The following is a 19080-nucleotide window of genomic DNA, read 5'->3' on the forward strand; positions in this document are numbered from 1 at the left end:
CTATATGTTGTTCACAAGAAACACGCATTACATTCAAAGGTAGAAACAATCTGAACAAAAAAGGAGAAAAAGACATGTATCATGGAAACAGGAACCATAAGAAATATGGAATGACCACACTCATATCACAGAAAACTGACTTTAATAAATGTTACTAGACATAAAGAAGGAATTCTTATAATGATTAAAGGAAAAATGCATCAGGAAAACACAACATTCATAAATATACATGCAGTTAACAACAGAGCCTAAAAACACATGAAGCAAAAGCTGAAAGAATTAAAAGAGAAATAGAAAATTCAGTAATAATAGTTGCAGAGTTCAATGCCTCAATTTCAGTAATGGCTACAACAACTAGAAAAACATCAACAAGGAAACAGAAGTCTTGAGCAATATAATAAACCAAGTCTTAGCTGACGTCTCTAGAACATTCCACCAAGCCAATACAGTCTTCTGAAATGCACATAGACCAATCTCTAGTACAGACCATATGTCAGGCCATACAACACTTGTCAATATATTTTAAAAGACTCAGTCACACAGTGTGTGTTCTCTGACCACAGCGGAATAAAATTATAAATCATTTAAACAGGATTTCTGGGAAATTCATAAATAATGTGGGAATCAAACAATGCACTCCTAAATAAACAATGGTCCAAAGAAGAAAGCACAAGGGAAATTAGAAAATCTTAGAGATAAATTAAAATAAAACAAAACATACCAAAACTTACAGGATGCAACCAAAGCAGTTTTTAGGGAATATTTTATAGCTGCAAATGTAAAAAAAGAGAGAGAAAGAGAGAGAGAGAGATCTCAATCAATAATTTAATTTTCCACCACAAGACACTGGAAAAGAAAAAGCACGCTAAACCCAAAGCAAGCAGAAGAAAAGAAATATTATAGATTGCAGTGGGAATTGAGAGTTGGAAGGAACAGAGAAAATCAATGAAGCCAGAAGTTGGTTCTTTGAAAAGATCAACAAAACTGACAAATCTTAACCTAGACCGACCAAGAAAATAAAAGACTCAATTGCTAAAATCAAGAACGAAAGAGGGGGCATTAAAATCATCCTTTAAAACCATAATGAGGGGTGCCTGACTGGATCAGTTGGTAGAGCACGCAACTCTTGATCTCAGGGTTGTGAGTTCAAGCCCCACGTTGGGTGTAGAGATTACTTAAAAATAAAATATCTTTTTTGATGGACATTTGGGCTCTTTCCATAATTTAGCTATTGTTGAAAGCACTACTATAAACATCGTGGTACATGTGCCCCTCTGAATCAGCACTCCTGTATCCCTTGGATAAATTCCTAGTAGTGTTATTGCTGGGTCGTAGGGTAGTTCTATTCTTAATTTTTGAGGAACCTCTACACTGTTTTCCAGGGCAGCTGCACCAGTTTGCATTCCCGCCAACAGTGCAAGAGGGTTCTGGTTTCTCCACATCTTCCACAGCATCTGTAGTTTCCTGATGGGGGGTGAGGGAGAGGGAAAAATGGGTGATGAGCATTGAGGAGGGCACTTGTTGTGATGAGCACTGGGTGTTATATGTAAGCGATGAACCACGGGAATCTACCCCAAAAACCAAGAGCACACTTTACACACTATATGTTAGCCAATTTGACAACAAATTATATAAATCAATCGATCAATAAATAAATAAATAAATAAATAAATAAATAAATTTTTAAATGGCTGTATATATGAACAAAATAGAATCCATAAATAAACCCATACACTTATGGTCAACTGATTTTCAACAAAGGTACCAAGGCAATTCAATAAAGAAAAAAGTCTTTTCAACAAACAATGGTGGGAAAATTGATAATCTCATAGAGAAGAATAAAGTCAGACCCCCTTACAACATGCACAAAAAATAACTCAAAATAGTTCATGGAGCTTATCTGAAGAGATAAAACTATAAAACTCTTAGAAGAAAATATAAGGGTGAATCTCTGTGGTCTTAGGTGAGGCATAGCCTTCATAAGGGACAAAACAAAGAACAGTTAAATTGGACTTCATGAAAATTTAAAACTTTTGTGCTTCAATGAACATCATGAAGAGGCTAAGGCGATGACTCCATGAAAGAGGAAAATACCTGCAATGCATATATCTGATGGGAGACTTGAAACTAGACTCTATAAAGAGCACCTAACTCAGTGGCACCTGCCGGGCTCAGTCAGAGGAGTGTGTAACTCTTGATCGGGGTCTTGATTTCAAGTCCCATGTGAGGTAAAGAGATTACTTACATAAAACTTTTTTTTTAAAAAAAGGATACCTAGCTGAATACCAAGGAGAAAAAAAAAAATTTTAAAATGGCAACGGATCTGAATAGACATTTCCCCAAAGAATACATCCGAATGGGCAATACGCACACAAAAAGATGCTCAACATCATAACCTGTCAGGAAAATGCAAATCAAAACCACAATAAGGTGCCCTTTCACACCCATGAAATAGCTGGGGTGAGGGAAGAATGGACAGCGACTGATAATGGATGAAATTTGCTAGTGGCAGTCATAGCACAACTTTATGAATATATTAAAAGCCACTGAACTGCATGCTTTAAAAGGGTGAATATGATGATGCATGAACTATGAACTGTATCAAAATAAGAAAATAATTTTAAAATGTATCAGATTTAAAAGTAGAAGTTAAAATTATAAAACCTTTAGAAAAAAACTCAAGAGAAAGTCTTCAAGATCTAGGGCTAGGCAAAGAATCCTCAAACCTGACACCAAATCATGATCCATAAAGGGGAAAACTGATAGACTGAACCTCATCAAAATCAGAAATTTTGCTCTGTCAAATACCACGTGAAGAAGATGAAAGGCAGGCAATGGACCTAGAGAAAATATGTGCAAACAATGGATCTGACAAAATACTAATATACAGAATATAAAAGTGACACTAAAAACTCAACAGTTAAAGATGAAACAATCCTATCAGAAAATGGGCAAATGGCATGAACAGACATTGCACCAACGCCCAGATGGCAAGTCAGAATGCGAAAGAATGCTGAACATCATCAGCCATCAGGGAAAGGTAAATTAAAACCACAATGAGATGTTACTGCACACCTATCAGAATGGCTAAAATAAAAAAACAGTGAAAACACCCAATGCTGTAAAGGATAGGGAGAAATTGGGATGCAGCCACGCGTTGCTGCTGGGAATGTGAAATGATATATGGCCGTTTCAGAAAAACAGTTTGGTGGTTTCTCATAAAACTAAACACGTAATTACAAAATGACCCAGCAATTGCATTCTTGAGCATTTATCCTAGAGAAATGAACACTGATCATCCCACAGAAGTCTATACACTAATGTTCATAGCAGCTTTATTCATAATAGCCAAAAACTAGAATCAGTCCAGGTGTCCTTCAACAGATCAGTGGTTAAACAAAGTATGGTTCATGCTAACCAAGGAAGAATCTTCAGCAATAAAAAGGTACAAACTATTGGTACAAGCAAGATTGGATGAATCTCGAGTGAATTAGGCTGAATCATCAGAGCCACCCCAAACTAGCTCTCACCCCAATCCAGCTGGACCATGGTGTCCCAGAATTCCACACTGACAGCCACCAGTGGCCCCAAGACCTAAGTGGTGCTATTGCCTGTCTCTAGGGCCCTAAAGAAGATGTGGGTACAGCTGATTATTCCCAGAGCTAAACCTGGGGGGTGGGGCTAAGTCATTCAGGGGCAATCTGTCATTTACTTATGGCAATAATTGGGGCGCCTGGGTGGCTCAGTCGGTCACACGTCCAACTCTTGATTTTGGCTCGGGTAGTGATCTCGTGGTTTGTGGTTTCGGGCCCCGTGTCAGGCTGTGTGTGTGATGGCAATGCGGGGCCTGCTTGGGATTCTCTGTCCCTCTCTCTCCGCTCCCTCTGTCTCTCGGGGTAGGTAAATAAAAAACATTAAAAAATAATTATGGCAATAATTTATCTTTCGCCCCCAATAGCGTTTCTCTTTCTCACACCCAGTTTTAGCTTCTGACATTTCAGTTGGAACTCCTACCATTTCTTGAATATTTCGACTGGCTTGAAGTTAGGGGAGAACATTTCTTTTCTTCCTTCTAGGTTTCCTGTGCAAAGCCAAACTCCGAGCCCAAGAGCCAAATGATATAGCTGTGCATCCCTCGGGCTTTGTGGCACTCAGATCTCTCCATCTTAGCAGGCTCGATACATACAAGAGCTCCCCTACAATAACCAGAAAGAGCTACATCCCGGGGTCAGACCCCAGCAAACCAGAAGAGCTGGATTTTCATGGTCCCTGGTCTGTCTGCTGTCATCATGGAAGCAAGACCTCTATGACATTATCTCTAGAGAAGATATTCCCAGCCAAAGGTCACAGCCTGAGACCCCACACCCTCCCTAGATACTAGAACCACAGACTTCCCACAAGGAATAATCACCATGCTTGAAAAGGAAAACAAAAAAGGACATTCAATGGAGGGCATCGCAAACTTGCCCATTCCAATGCAACCGTATTTTTTAAAAGGCGAGACTGTCCATGTAACTGCTCACTTCCATGCTTGTAGCCTTTAACTTGGCATTCTGCTTAACTCTGGAAAATCATGAGCCATTTTCTTAGAAGCGGGGTAGATGAGGTGCCTGCAACACAGGACTCCCTCCTTGAGCTGAGCTGAGCTCACTGGGCTTCACTGAACAGTCTAGCTACGCCATAGATGTACCTTCAGCCTCCCCCATATCAAAAGCACACCCCCTTCTCGTACAGGAGAAAGTGCTGGAAACCCAAGTGTGATTTCAGTCTCATCCTAATGGATCTCGTGACATCCAGGTCTCTGAGGCCCTTGGTATAATTTTTCAAGGCCATCTGGAATAAATAGAAGTCTCGCTCAAAGCTGCACGTATGCAAATCTCCTCACTTTAAATGGATTCTGTCCTTAAGTGCATACACCAAAAAGCATGGAAGCAATTGGATTAGAAAAGCAAGGTTTTTTTTTTTTAACCCCCCTCTAATTGGCATTAAGTCACCAAACATTGTCAAACACATATCACTTGCTTAATTACTTTGTGTGCACATGTGTATATCTTTATAACTTCATAAACATATAAATGAGAGGGAGATATGCAGATTTAATGTACACCCATATGGTGATAAATACAAATGCTGCCAAAGATTGTAAAATGCTATACTAATGCTGAAATGATATCTTTTTTATCTTTTGATTTGCTTCCAAGTCACAAAGAACAAAGTGAGAGTGGTGGATGCTAAGCATGGATCCTTACCTTCAAGGAGAAATAACGCACAGGCCATTTTGTTCAATAACGCAAAACTATTTTTAAAAATACCTTGCTTCAGGTCCACAGTCACATATTAGAGTAATTGTCTTTCAGTAATCTTATGGTGTGTTTATGCATAAAATCACTTCTACATGTCCATTAAAATTGGTACTGAAGTGAGTTTTCATAAAAGCCTACTACGCATCATTCACCCCAAAATGCTTCATTCCAACGTTGCTTTCATGAGTTGGAGTTGGCCTATTTCACTCCTAGAACACACTGCACGACCCTCAGCAAAACCAATCACAAAAACACTAAGTATTTTTGCATCTAGTGTATCTGGCTAATAGGCTCTCTTTTTCGACCTTCAGGATGTCGTGCCAGTTAATGTTCCACTTAGGAAAGTCTCGGCTGTAAGTTATCTGCTGAGGTGGCCATCACTCCAAGGTCACCCTGGCCTCTGGTTACACTGGGCATCTTTTTACCATCCTTCAATGCCGTCAACCTAATTTCTTGGCCGCCCGCATTCATGTCTGCCAGGCTGGTAGGCCCAGGCTAATTCACATGTTCTCTTTTCCAAAGCAGCCTCTTCCGAAAGAGAGAGAATGGTCACTCCTATCTTCGTGATGAGCCCCCGGGATAAGAGCAGGCTTAAGGATTCCTCACTTGGTTTTGAGAGAAAGTATCTTCATTTCACTGGCTTTCATGTTTCAAGACCATGTGAATTGATCTGGCAGAACTCATTCACACTACCCTCCAAAGGCTGTGTCTACACAGGCCAGACACAGGGCAAAAAGTGATGGTCATTTATAGAAACAGGCCACAGTCAGAGCAGTGCAACTGACATTGCTAATGAGGCAACTGCCAACATTCCCGAAGGACTAAGATGCTTTGGCCTCTTACAAATCTTATCAAGTGTGTGCACCATATTTTAAGTCCGCATGGGGCATAAATTAAAATACAGTTAAGGTCCTCATTTTCCTTACCTGAAAATAATCTTTCCTCTAGCATAACTCCTTTCTTTGTTTATTTCCCCTAAAACTGCATTCTTCTCTGTAAATCAGTGTCAAACGCACTTGCAATATCTTGGATATCTACTTATACTTTCTTTATTGTTGGAGATCTAAGTCTTCATTTAAGAAGGGGCATAAAGAGCTGCAGAATTCACCTTTAAAGAGTAATTCTGATTAAACTTTCTAGAAGATGTTTTGAAAAGATATCAGATAACAAGTCTCGATTTTACTTAGCTTGTACAATAGACATGGCCAAAAAGTGGGTAGAGGCTTCTGGAGATTTGTCTCAAAGTTTTGTGGCCATTAAAACATATGAGACAAGCCAAGTGGCCTAATTCTTTTTAAACTGTCAGCTCCTATATTGACTGGCTGGGTAGATTTGGGCCCAATTTTCTGTTTTTTCATCTTTAAATGGATTTTTAAAACATCTACCTTAGAGGGTTGTTTTAGGATTAAATGAGAAAAATACACGTTATGCCCCTGGCATAGGGCCTGTCTTAATAGGTACCCAAAAACATCAATAGGGCTCCAGGGAAAATCAGGCCAACCTACCTGGGTCAAACCATCACTTTCCAGCACTTCTCTTTGCCAGTCTTGGAGTTCTACACTCTTGCATGTGAATTAAGAAACCTGATGTGGTCAGTGAAGAACTGGCAATCCTTCCAAATATATCAAGCTACTAGTTCCTTCTCATGCACTCAGAGTCTCATCCCTTGTTCCTGCCTAACTGATTACAACATCCAATGACTAAGCACTGCCTGGTCAGATAGTATGGTCTGTAAGATATTTACTCACTGAAGTTTTTCCAGACTAACTTTACAGTTTAGTATATGGTCTATTTTTACAACTGTTCCATATGTGCTTGAGAAGAATGTGCATTTTTTTAATTGGGTGCAGGTCCATTACACTGAGCTTGTTAACCAAGTCTCTGTATCTTTACCCATTTTTTTTTTGTTCGTTTCATCTGTCGATTTCTGAAAGAGATCAGCAGACTTTACAACACCTCCCGAGTGCCCTGTCAGTTTGTGCTTTATATATTTTAAAACAAGGTATCAAGTGCATACAAGTTTAGAATTGCTATCCGGAAAATGGAACTTTTTGCCATTATTCAGTGATCCCGTATATCCGCAATAAAGGTTTTCATTTAGGGTATTCATCTGATATCAACTGAACTACTTCAGCTTTCTTCTGGTTGGTATTGGCCGAGTGCATCTGTTCCAATCCCACCTGTATCCTTATGTTTTAGCTTTGTCTTTTATGCACAGCACGTGGCTGGAGTTCATATTCTCATCCAATGTGATAATCTAGGTCTTTCAACTGATGAGTTTAGTCAACTTCTATTTATTACATTAACTGAGAAGCTGGCTGCCAAGATCAAAGGACTTTTTTGCAGTATCTCTGAGTTAGTTTCCTGTCTATAACCTGGTCACCCTAGTCAATTTCTAAACCCTCTTTGCGGGCATTCACTCTGCTGTAGGAAGCTAGCAAAAGTCCAATGATATCCATCAGTGAATCGGAGCTGATACTATACTGAAGACTTGTCGCTATTAGTATAGTTATGGGAGAAAGTCAATTAATGCAAGGAATGTAAATCAATGCATTACACATTTCAATTGCCCTATATTCCTTCAGAAAAGTGCATGGAAGTGATTCATTAGAACTAAACTCTTCACAAGAAACAGACCAATTCTCTTAGGCTCACTAGGGCATCTCTGCTGGTAAAATTTAAAAAGCAATCAAACTGAATAAGAAGTCCTTTTTGCAGACATTTACATCGGGGAAGAACATGATTCTTGACAATTCAGAGTAAATGAAGTGCAAATTATTCTCTTATAATATATCCCAGAATTGAAGCTTAAATGGTGACTAAAAAAGAATCCACAGTTTAATCAGAAAAATATATTTATTGGTAATTCCCATGAGCTCCTTTTTGATATATTTATATCATAGGATAACAAGTTCATAACTATTGCTAAGTTATAAATATGGAATTTATGCAGAATTTGCATGTATTGAATTTTATTTTGAATTTGCAAGTGTGCCTACATTTGAATATTTATAATATTCCAGAAAAAGCACAGTAGAATGTGCAAGACAGATTTATTTAGTGTAATGCTCTGAAATGTGTCAAAGTCTTCAACACTGTTCTCAGAGGCAAAATGGCAGAAATAACAAATGGGATGCAATAAGACCAACGGAATAATCTGTGAAGTCCAATACCCAGTGAAACTAGAAATGCTCTTTTGCCAATAAATATTTTACTCAAGTTAGACAAATATTTCTGCAAGCTTACAAAGGCATTGTATGAGAAGACGTATACCATTAATTGGATTCTTCATTATGCTTTAATGGAAAAGAGAACATTCCCACCCGTACCTTTTTTTTTTTCTAAACTCAGTGACTAAATACCTTCTTTTATTTGTCTTCAAATGTCGATATTGGCTTTTCAGCTGTGAAGCACATTCTTTACACTGTCAAAATAACTGGTACCTAGAATGGAGTTTCGGTGGAGTTTCAACAGTTTAAGATTATGCACCTCACTGTATATAGTAGCCCCTCAGATACCCGGAGCAGCTGAGGAATGAAGTGGTCTAATCAACTTAATTCAGAATTCCTAAATTTCACTTCTAAGTATATTAGTTAATTTGTAAGTAATTTAATTTCTATTTAACTGGGGGCAATGCTCTTATGAAGGAAAACTGCTCTGCAAGCAGGCTGTCCCAGCAAAGAGGACTCCCTTCCTTTCTTGGATGAGGACAACATGAGCACTAACTGACCGAAGCTCTCAGTTGTGGATGTTTGGAACGATAGCCCTTCACCAGCCCCAGGACTGGACTCTTTGAGCCAGACCATTAGCTCTGGCATCAGCTGACCTGGAAAGAGGCTCATGAAGATTCAGACTCTAGGTTATCTTGGGTGGCTCTGGCTGAGCCGAACAAGTCTTATTATTTCCAGTTGTGTACCACTATTAATTTCCTGTTCCAGGGGCGCCTGGGTGGCGCAGTCGGTTAAGCGTCCGACTTCAGCCAGGTCACGATCTCGCGGTCCGTGAGTTCGAGCCCCGCGTCGGGCTCTGGGCTGATGGCTCAGAGCCTGGAGCCTGTTTCCGATTCTGTGTCTCCCTCTCTCTCTGCCCTTCCCCCGTTCATGCTCTGTCTCTCTCTGTCCCAAAAATAAATAAAAACGTTGAAAAAAATTTTTTAAAAATTTCCTGTTCCATTTAACTTTTCTTTTTTTAACGTTTATTTACTTATTTTGAGAGAGGGAGAAAGAGACCAAACAGGGAAGGGGAAGAAAGATGGGGAAGGAGAGAGAAAGAGAATCCCAAGCAAGCCCCATGCTCAACATGGAGCCTTACGCAAGGCTCGATCCCCAACCCTGGGATCATGACCTGAGCCAAAATCAAGAGTCAGACACTTAACCGACTGAGCCACCCAGGCGCCCTTCCATTTAACTTTTAAACAGAGAAACAACAAGAGCAATCCATTCAAATATCTCCATACTGTACTGAGTGTAAGAGTTCCATGGTGTCTTTAGCATATGATAACAGCCACTCATCAAAAAAAATCAACTGAGCGGATTCCTCACCTCTGCCTTCCAGTCTGAGAGTTTATTTAGCTGAAACTGCTTTCCTCATTAAGAACTCCCCGGATATCAAGAGGCTAATGAAATAGCCAGCCACCATCTTCAGAAGCCAAAAGGTTGACATGAGTATAATTTACCACAGCCAAAATAAAACATCATTTTTAAAATTGTTAATGTTTACTTTTATTATAAAAGTAATGCATACTCATAAAGGAAGTGCAAAACCTTCAGAGAAGCAGAGTAAGAATAAGTCACTAATGGATCTACTAATATCCTGGTATTTTTCTTTCAATCTTTGTCTTTTATGCTTAGATTCAGAGGGATGGGAAGATGTTTTGTGTCTCTCTCTCTCTCTCTCTCTCTCTCTCTCTCTCTCTCTCCCACTCTCTCTCCCTCCCTCTCCCGCTCTCCACCCCCTCTCTCTAACATAGCTGTAGTTAAATGGGTCCATAATTGTCTATCTCTTGTTCCCTTAGCTTTAAATCACTAGCAATTTTCCATACTCTATGAAAGGACATTTAAATGATTTTGTAATAATCCTCCAAGTGGATGCACTGAGATTCCTTGAGCCATTCTCCTCTATGTGGATGTCCAGATTTTTCCAATTTGTTGCACTTATAAAGAACTCCAGTGTACCATTATATCACGTTATACTTCCCCCGCCCGCGGTATTTCTCAACAATTTTAAGTCATTAAGTATTGGTTTCATATCTGTCTTTCCCACTCCACGCACATCTGCCCGGTTCCTGACAGTGCCCCCCACACATAGCACAGTGATAGGGGGACTCTCAATAAATATTTATTGAATTAAAAAGTGAATAAGTAAATAAGTGAGTGAATGAATGAAAAATGTGTGCAGGACTACGGCTCTCAGTAAAATCCCAGAAAAGAAATTATAGGTCAAACAAATAAATATTTTTAATGTTCTCTGTTTATATTATCTAATTTATTTCCAATAGAATCATTCGAATTTACACGCCCACTTACAACGTGTGAGAATTAGGATATTTACCACACCCTTGTGGGACTAAACAGTGTTTCCATGTCTGTAAACTAGTTGTGGTTCCCGTGCTGTAAATTGTCGGGTCGTATTCTTTGTTTTTCTAATCAATTCGTAGGAGTCCTTTATACAGAAAAGATGTCATCTTTTTGTCAGTTTTATTTGTTGTGCATATTTTCATCAGTCTGACATATGCCTTTCCATTTTGGATACTTTTTGACAGATGAACAGTTCTCGTTTTTATGTAATCATAACTGTCTATCTTTTCCTCTATTCAAACATCCTTCTCCTTGGCTGAGAGCCCCACATGTGAATTGCAGCTATCATTTAAATAATAATCCCAATTGTGAAATCAGATTAACTGGGTTCACAGACTCCCACATACCCAACTAAGCCCTAATCTACCCCATAGTGGTTTGCCCTTCCCTATAAGCCCTGGCCACTAGACATCTAGGCCACATAGACCAGTCACAGCTCTTCAGTATAGCGCCCTCCAACCCAAACTAGATGCCCTCCTCAAGCTCTGCAATTTGACCCCTGGTGCCACCTCCACTCCAGACATCGAGAAGATGCATCCAGATGGACTCCACCCTTCATGTCCTTTTGTGTTTTTTACATTCCTTCCACCCAAGTGCTTCTCCTCGTCACTGGGGTTCAGCTTCCTCACTACCATTCCAGGACGTCAACAATGAGGCCTCCCCCACCCACCTCCTTCACCCTTCCCCGACTGTGACCTTCTCGGTTCCGGCCAGCCCTGGCTAGGTGAGGCTGCCGAACCTCATGATGCCAGAAGGATGCCATGCCCACCCACAATACCTCTTTTCTTCTAAATACAACCCACTCATTCCCAGACGCCTTCCTGAATACATCTCTCCTGTTTCGGGCCTGTTCCTCATTACTCAGGAAGGAATGGGCCTGAGAAAGCGTCTTGGTTAAACCTCCCATTCTACGGGGGTGGGGGGGGTGGACCTGCTCCAAATGACAAGCCCTCCCCTACCTCGCCCCCAACTTTGACCTGTCTGTACTACACAGTTCTGCACTTTACCCTCTAATCTTTACGGACTTGTGGCTAAAGATGGTGACCTTGGCTTTTCAGCCTTTGTATTGGCTCTAATTTCCCCCAACTGCTAGCACTGTGCAGAGGTCATGATATTTCACAGTTTGCTGATTAGACATAAACTTTCACATAAACGGATGGACTTTTCTCCACGTTTTGCTATATTCCTGCGAAGGTGTGCCATTTTAAAGACATTCTAGATATTCAAATCGTTTCCAAACAAAATCCCCCTCCTTTATTAAATGTCTAAACTCCCAAATTATTTCGTTCTATTGTAAGCTCTGCGACAGTAAGAATGGCGTGCCTTCCCTGGAAGATAATAGGCAGTTTCACAAAATTTTGCGTAATGAATAACGATGGAAAAGATGACTAATCGTTCGTGTCACCTCCCGCTACCGAAGTTGACGACAGGTAGCTGTAAAAGGCAAAGCGCTAACATTCTTCTTGCCACACGGCACCACTGATCGAAAATTACGGTTAAGAAATGCTCACCCCGAAGAGCCCTTTTTTACCCTGAGGAGGGAAGAGTTTTGTCGGGACCCCGACAACATAACTGCCGTCCACGCCACGACACGTGTGATACCGAGCTTCTCCCCTTCTCCTGCGAAGGAGGTGGGAGGCTCTGACAGGTCTTTTCAAAGGCAGCTGAAGAAATGCATGCTCGCCCCCTCGCCCCATACCTGGCACCCGAAGGCCCCGCGTGTCATCCCGCCTCACCGCAGGATCCAGAACGGGAAGGAGTGGGAGCCTGGGCACGTGAGGCATGAGTAGGCACAGGCACCACGGAGTTCTTGCTAAGACGCGGCTCTTTCCAAACAGAGCCACCTTTTTGAAGGAAACGGAAAGCGAAAGAAAGCTTTTCTCCCTGTAAGTGCCTCTCAGTCTTCTCCTGTCAGTGATGCCCTACTGGATTTTAGATGACAGTTTATTACTCTTCCATACGGCCCCTGCAAGATTCAGAAACACTAGAAGTCGAGGATGCAAGAGGAAAATCGTGATCTGATTCTTTGACTTGCACCAGCCACAGCGTCTGATCTGTGCCCCTGCACCCTCCCGCCACCCCGTGTGTGCCAGCCGGCACGGTACCTGGCAGAGAAAAATGAGGCCAGTGCACGTTCCCTGTGCCCAGTTCTGAATTCCTCCCACAGACTAAGTGGTGCACTGGAGTTGGCTACAGACAGAGGGGATTTGGCCTGAGAAGGCCTGCAGAATTCGGGAGTCTTAACAGCTGGGAAGCAAGAATGCTCTGATACATTTTCAAAAAAAAAAAAAAAAGGTCTTAGAAATTCTACAATGAGCGGGACCCTTCTCTGACCCCAAACAACATATTGGCAGACAGATGCATGAAATGCAATTTCTAGTCGTTTCTTTTTGTTTCTTTTTTTCTTTTTGAGAACTATTATTCTCAATAAACAACTTGAGCCTTTTGCCAGCCACGCATTCTCTTTGTCCTCGCCAGGCAACGTGCTCACAGCAGTTCCCATATCACGCAAGCACCCTGCCATCCGCCGAGGCAGGGAAGCACAGCACAAGTGGCAGTGGGAGCCGGATTCAGGGTCTTGACCAGCAGGCACGATGGCCCCTCCCCCCTCCCCACCCCCTTAATGTGGATAGATGGTTGCGAGTCAGAAAGTGGCCCTCGTTGCTGCTGAGCTAAAAGCCTCAGGGAGCTACAAATCTGTTCTCCCAATGGGTGTGGCGACCCTGCTCCAATCACTCGTCCAAACTCACACATGTAACATTACTGAAAACGGCGATGATGTCGGTGATAACGGTATCGGTTACCATCTATCCAGCGTTCACTCCGTGGGCATAACTAACATGAAGTCCCTCACCGTGTTTGCGCCAATCCCCTGCTCATCAAGACACGGCCAACAGAGCAGGCAGAATTGGAAGAAGATTCCCACTGTGCCACTAAAGAGCTCGATGACCTTGGGAAAGTCCTTCACCTGCTTTGGCTTCACGCTCATCTGACAAACGGGGATACTTTTGCCCACTCTGCCCCCTTCCCAAAGACACCGCAAGTTTACAGTGACATGCCAGAGATTAAGGGATGTGAAAGGTCCATCAGAGTGGAACGCACTCTCCATACGTGAGGCTTGGACAGGCCCCGGTCCAAGGTCACACAGCTGGTTCGTGGTGGGCCTGAAGCTGAAGCCCAGGTGTCGGGACTCCCAGGCCAAACAGACAGAGCTGCTGTTCTCCTCAGTTCAGGGGAGCACAGAGACCAGCAGCTGGCACAGAAGAGCACTCCACACAGGAAGTCCTCATGGCTGACTCTCATCTCCTGAGACCAGCTCTTCACCCCCACGCATCACTGCGGCCCGTGTCTAAATTTTCATCACACACACACACACACACACACACACACACACTCTCTCTCTCACTCACACACTTACGCACACCTTCCCTCTTGGAGATTATCAGAACTCACTGAACTGGTCCTGAAGGCAGGGATGTATCAACACCTTGGGAAATGCTGGAACCCTCGAGCTATCCCTATTCTTTAAGATGAAGATTTCTGGAGATGGGTAGGAATCAGTGAAGTAGAAAGGTGCCCTTGGGGTAGCAGTGTGTTTCTCTAACAAATTTTATTTAATTTGTGCAAATATTGTGAGAGCCAATAACTCTCTTTAAAAAGTGGTTCCTCTTTAATTAGACTAGATGGCACTGTGGTATCACCCTTTCTACGACCAAGAAAATCTCATTTCATTCAGATAATTTTGCTTCGATTTGGGACAATCCCAGAGGGTGAACCCTCCCCTTGAGGGGTCTGGTTATCTTACAGAAAACTTCTGAAGGAAAATTTCTGAAGGGATCTGCCAGAGGACAGTGGCTACCAAAAAAAAGATATAATCCGGACCACATCTGAAAGGTGCGCTTAGAGATCATGTCACACCCTGACCTACATGTCCAAAAGGATTTCAAAAGGCACATGTGCCCCGTGGAGCTCTAGACAGAACCATGACTTCCATAGTGGCCAAGACCTCATTTCTACTTCTCAGGATATAGTCATGGCTGTGGGATTCTATTTTTGCTCTAAAGAGCTTTTTTTTTTTTTTAAATATCACCACCCCTCACTACACCTACAAGCTCCACCAGCAAGTGAGATTATTTTCGATATTGCTAAATTGTTTGGGATCTTCTTGAACACCAGAATCCTATGGTGGCAATGACTTACACAACTCCCACAATGGACTGAGGTGACAACCTTCCTGGAACCAAGGTTTGCTTAGGATTGAAAAACAAAAAACAAAACAAAAAAAAACATCTGTTAGGCCTGTTAAGGCAGTGAAAGTTCAACGGATTCTGCCAGAATCCCAGCATTCAAGAAAAGACACTGTAGCCTGAGGGAAGGGAGAATGAACCGGAGTGAGGTCTCTTCAAAATTCAATGGTGACCAGAAAGTCAGAGGGCTCCATTTGCCTGCATCTAGAAAAAAGAAACTGCACTGGCTGTTCATTGCAAGAGCCGTCTGCAAAGTACCTACTTGGAGTACCCTGCCTGGGGGGTTGGGGAGGCAGGAGTGGGAGCTGGGAGCCTCCCAGGTACACAGCTAATGTAAACAGCAGCCTGGAGTGCCCCCCCCACCCGTGATGCCTGATGGGGAGGCAGAGAGCACAGCCTTGTCCCCGCCTGCCCAAAGACACCGTCCAGGGCCCCCCTGGCAACTAGACTCACCCAGTCCAGTCCCTGGGCTCCCTGCCCCAGCCCAGATCTGTTTTGGGGACAGTGGCAGAATGGGACCCCTGGCCAGAGCAACTCCAGCCCAACCTGCCCTTCTTCCTCTCCCGCTTTTATGGCACTCCATGACCTCCAGCAACTGGGCATTGCGGCTGGATGGAGGAAAATGTCCTAGCTTCAAAAGCAACTGGCTACAGACTTCATAAATCACCCTTTTCCGCATCAGCTCCGGGTTCCCAGCACGTGGGCTGCCGGCCCCCCACTGCTGGGGCTCGGGATCTGTACATCTGGAGGGGTTTCTCAAGACTGAACCCCACATGGGGTCAGGGAAGAGTCCCAGCTCGCCCTTTGGCACGCACGGTGCCCCCTCACTCTCAAAGCGCTGCGGGTGCCTCCAGTGCAGCCAGTAGCGAGGGGCGCAACCTGGGTACCACCAGCCCTCCCCGGTGTCCCCGGACAGCGGCAGAGGGTCACCCAATCGCCCAGGAAGAGCAGAGCCAGAGGAGACAAAGGAGGAGAGTGGCCGAAGTCAAGCAAAAAGAGAAAAACCAGAAAGAGTAAAAGAGAAAGAACGAGCAGCAAAGTGAGGACGAAGGAAAGTGCAAGAGCCAGGGCCAGGAGCCTACGAGATCGGGAGCAAGAGAAAGAAGGGCAAATAGAGGAAGTGAGAGAAGCAGTGGGGGAGAATGCGGAGCGGGAAAAGATCGAGAGGGCAGAAAGGAGGCTTTGGGACCGGGGCGCAGAGAAAAGAAGAGAAAGAAGAGGAGGGACTCAGGGACGCCACACACAGAGACCAGTTCTTCCCGGCGCTCCGGTGCGGAGTCCGCGTGCGGTACCCTGTCCCGGCGGCGGGCGAGGGGCGCTCGTTAGGGGCCTCCCGGCCGCTTACCCCGCACGCCCTCCGGGCCACGGAGCAGGCCAACCCGCCCACAGACCGACTAGCCGTCCCGAGCCGCAGCGGGCAGGCTTTCTGCGGCCGCCACGGCGCCGCGAGCGTGCGCGCCAAGGAGTCTGGCGCCCGCCCAGCCCGGCGCACCCGCCCGGCCCCCGAGGTGCGCACAGGGGCGCCGGCAGCGGTCAGCAGCGCGTCCCCTCCCTCCGCCCGCCGGGGCCCACGTCCGCTCCCGCGCTCCAGTGGCCTGCTCGGCCGCGGGCGCGCACTCACCTGGACGGTCGCAGTCTGGCGTCGCGCTTGCCGTCCACCACGGCGGGCACGCAGCTGGTGAGCTCGGTCCAGTCGGCATGCAGCCCGCAGCTCCAGCCCGTGGAGAACCTGGAGAAGAGCCAGGTCTCCCGCTTACCCGGCCGGTGGCAAGTGCATTTCTTCTGCCCCACGCGGCACTCGCAAGGCTGCTCCAGCTGGATGTTGCGCACCAGGTGGCGGCCGAAAGTGGTGCCCCCGGTCTTCTGAATGTGCAGGAACACGATCAGGTCATCGCCCTTGATGTCGAAGTCTACCTTGCGCAGGAGGTCGCCGCGGCTGAAATTGTAACGGGGCACGAACCTGGCGGAGCTCTCATCCTCCGAGCGGTACGGGTCCGGCATCGGGGAGCTGAACGCCTGCAGGCGGAGGAGCTGGCATTCTGTGCCGGGGCACACGTACTGGAGGACGATCACGGCAAATAGGAAGAGCATCACCAAAGCCAGCAGCAGCTTGTTGGATTTCTCATCCATGTTCCCGACGCTGGGGGAAACCCAAGCTCGTTACGTCAGTCCCGCAGCTCAGCCCGCGCTCGCCGTGCGCCCGCACCGCCTCCTCCCCCCGGCGCCGCCGTTGCGCCCCTTTCCCCCTCCCCTCCACACCGAGTACTCCACGGCGGCTGCGGCGGCGGCGGCGGCGGCGGCGGCGCCCTTCCCCGCTTCCTTCCTTCCCGGCAGGCTCAGCGCTGTGGCTCCTGCCGCACACCCCCCTCCCCCCGACTCCTTCCCGCTGGCCGCCTGCCCTCTCCCCCCGCCGGAGCTCTCCGGAGCCGTGTCGCGGGGTCTCGTACCCGCGGGACGCCGCTCGCCTCGGTCGCCCCACTCCCCAACTCACACCCCCGGGCCGAGCCCCCGCACGTCTCGCTCCGCTCACGGTGGCTCCCATCCCCATCCCGCTTCGCCCACAGGACTCTCCCCGGTGCCTGTGCCCCCAGTCCCCTGGGCGCGCACGCCGCCGCCTCCCCGCCCGCCCGACTCGCGGGGCTCCCTCGCCGCGCGCCCCGAAGCTCCGCACTGGCCCGCGCCCGCTCGCCCACCTTGGCGGCCGCCTCGAGTGAGCCCCGCGCCGGGCGTTCGGGGTTCCCCCGGGGGGACGAGTCCGCCGGCGGCCCGACTCGCGAGCGGAGACGCTGCGCAGCCGGTGCCCGCGGAACGGCGGGGAAGGAGCCGCAGCGTGGCCGAACGCGCGCCGCGCCCCTCCGGAGCCCCCCAGCCCGGCCGCCGCCGGCCGGCTGGAACTTTGCTCCCTGCCCTCCCCTCGCGGCTGCGTTCCCTCCCCGCGCGGCTCCCGCACGCCCCGAGCCGGGCGCGCGAGTCCCGCTTTCGCCTAAAACGTACCTGGCTAGGGGGCCGAAAATCTTGGAGAAGATCGCGCCGAGCACGTGCTTCAGCGAGTGGCCCAGGGCGGCCAGGCCCCGAGTGAGCAGGGCCCGGCAGAGGGAGCCCAGGTCCCAGCGTCTCCTGAGGTCGTGCATCCGCCTGCGGCGGCTTCGGGGCAGCAGCGCGAAGAGAGAGGTGCGCGCGGCTCCCGCCAGGGAGGAAGACGCCTTTGGGGGCTCGTCCAGGAGCGGCTGGGAGTTGAAGCCGCGAGACACACCCCTAGGAGGGCCCGCGAGGACTGAGGCGGCGACTGATCCGGGCCGGCTCGCTGCCAATTCGGCCTCTACTCTGGAATGCCGGCGGGGACAGGTGGTGCGGGCGGGCGCTCTTCGCTCCGGTTGCAGCGGCGGCCCGAGCGCCCGGGCTGCACACGCAGGCAGTGCCATTCCCCCCTTCAGGCAACTCAGGGTACTAAGGATCAGCAGCGAGCTTGAATTTATGTAATAATGCCTCACGCCTAAGAGCTCAAGCCACTTCACGAGCAGAGGACCTGGGTTTTCTCCTGTCTTGGGGAACGGAGGTCACTCCAGTGAGCGCATCACTCCACTTTGGCTGGTAATTTCAACCGCCCCTAAAATAGCAAAGGCGCAAATTGGACCTTTTCCCTCTCTCTTTGCCAATTTCCATTCTCCAGCGGAAGCGGGGGCATTTTCTGAAAAGGTAAGTCAGCATGAAGGAAAAGCATGACCAAAAAAAAAAAAAAAAAAACCGTTAGAGGATGGGAATCTGAGCTTTTGCAGAGCAGAGACTCACCCTTACTCCTCTTTTCTTGCCGAATCCCCGGCATCCAACCCCGTGCCTACAGGAAGGCTTCATTCCTATGAGGTTTATTGAAGGAAAGGTACATGGCTCAATCCTACATCAGAGTGGGGCCGTCTAATCCAAGGCGATGTGATAAATGAGGAAACTGAGGCCCAG

The 19080-nt window shown here is 46.6% G+C and overlaps 1 protein-coding gene across 2 annotated transcripts in view; it reads right to left on the minus strand.

Moving 5' to 3' along the window:
- The window catches only part of HS6ST2 (heparan sulfate 6-O-sulfotransferase 2), a 291938-nt gene extending 273146 nt beyond the window's left edge, over positions 1 to 18792 (minus strand). Inside the window, exons 1-2 of one of the 2 annotated variants that reach the window (XM_043569640.1) lie at positions 18121 to 18792; positions 16748 to 17266 (exon numbers count right to left, since the gene is read on the minus strand). In XM_043569640.1, coding sequence (XP_043425575.1) covers positions 16748 to 17266; positions 18121 to 18548 — 947 coding nt within the window. In that variant the 5' untranslated portion in view covers positions 18549 to 18792. The remainder of the gene's footprint in view (positions 1 to 16747; positions 17267 to 18120) is intronic. The other variant, XM_043569641.1, reaches the window with a different exon arrangement.
- Positions 18793 to 19080: the final 288 nt, after the last annotated feature.

The sequence above is a fragment of the Prionailurus bengalensis genome, chromosome X (genome assembly GCF_016509475.1).
Source record: "Prionailurus bengalensis isolate Pbe53 chromosome X, Fcat_Pben_1.1_paternal_pri, whole genome shotgun sequence".
NCBI classification, from domain to species: Eukaryota; Metazoa; Chordata; class Mammalia; order Carnivora; family Felidae; genus Prionailurus; species Prionailurus bengalensis.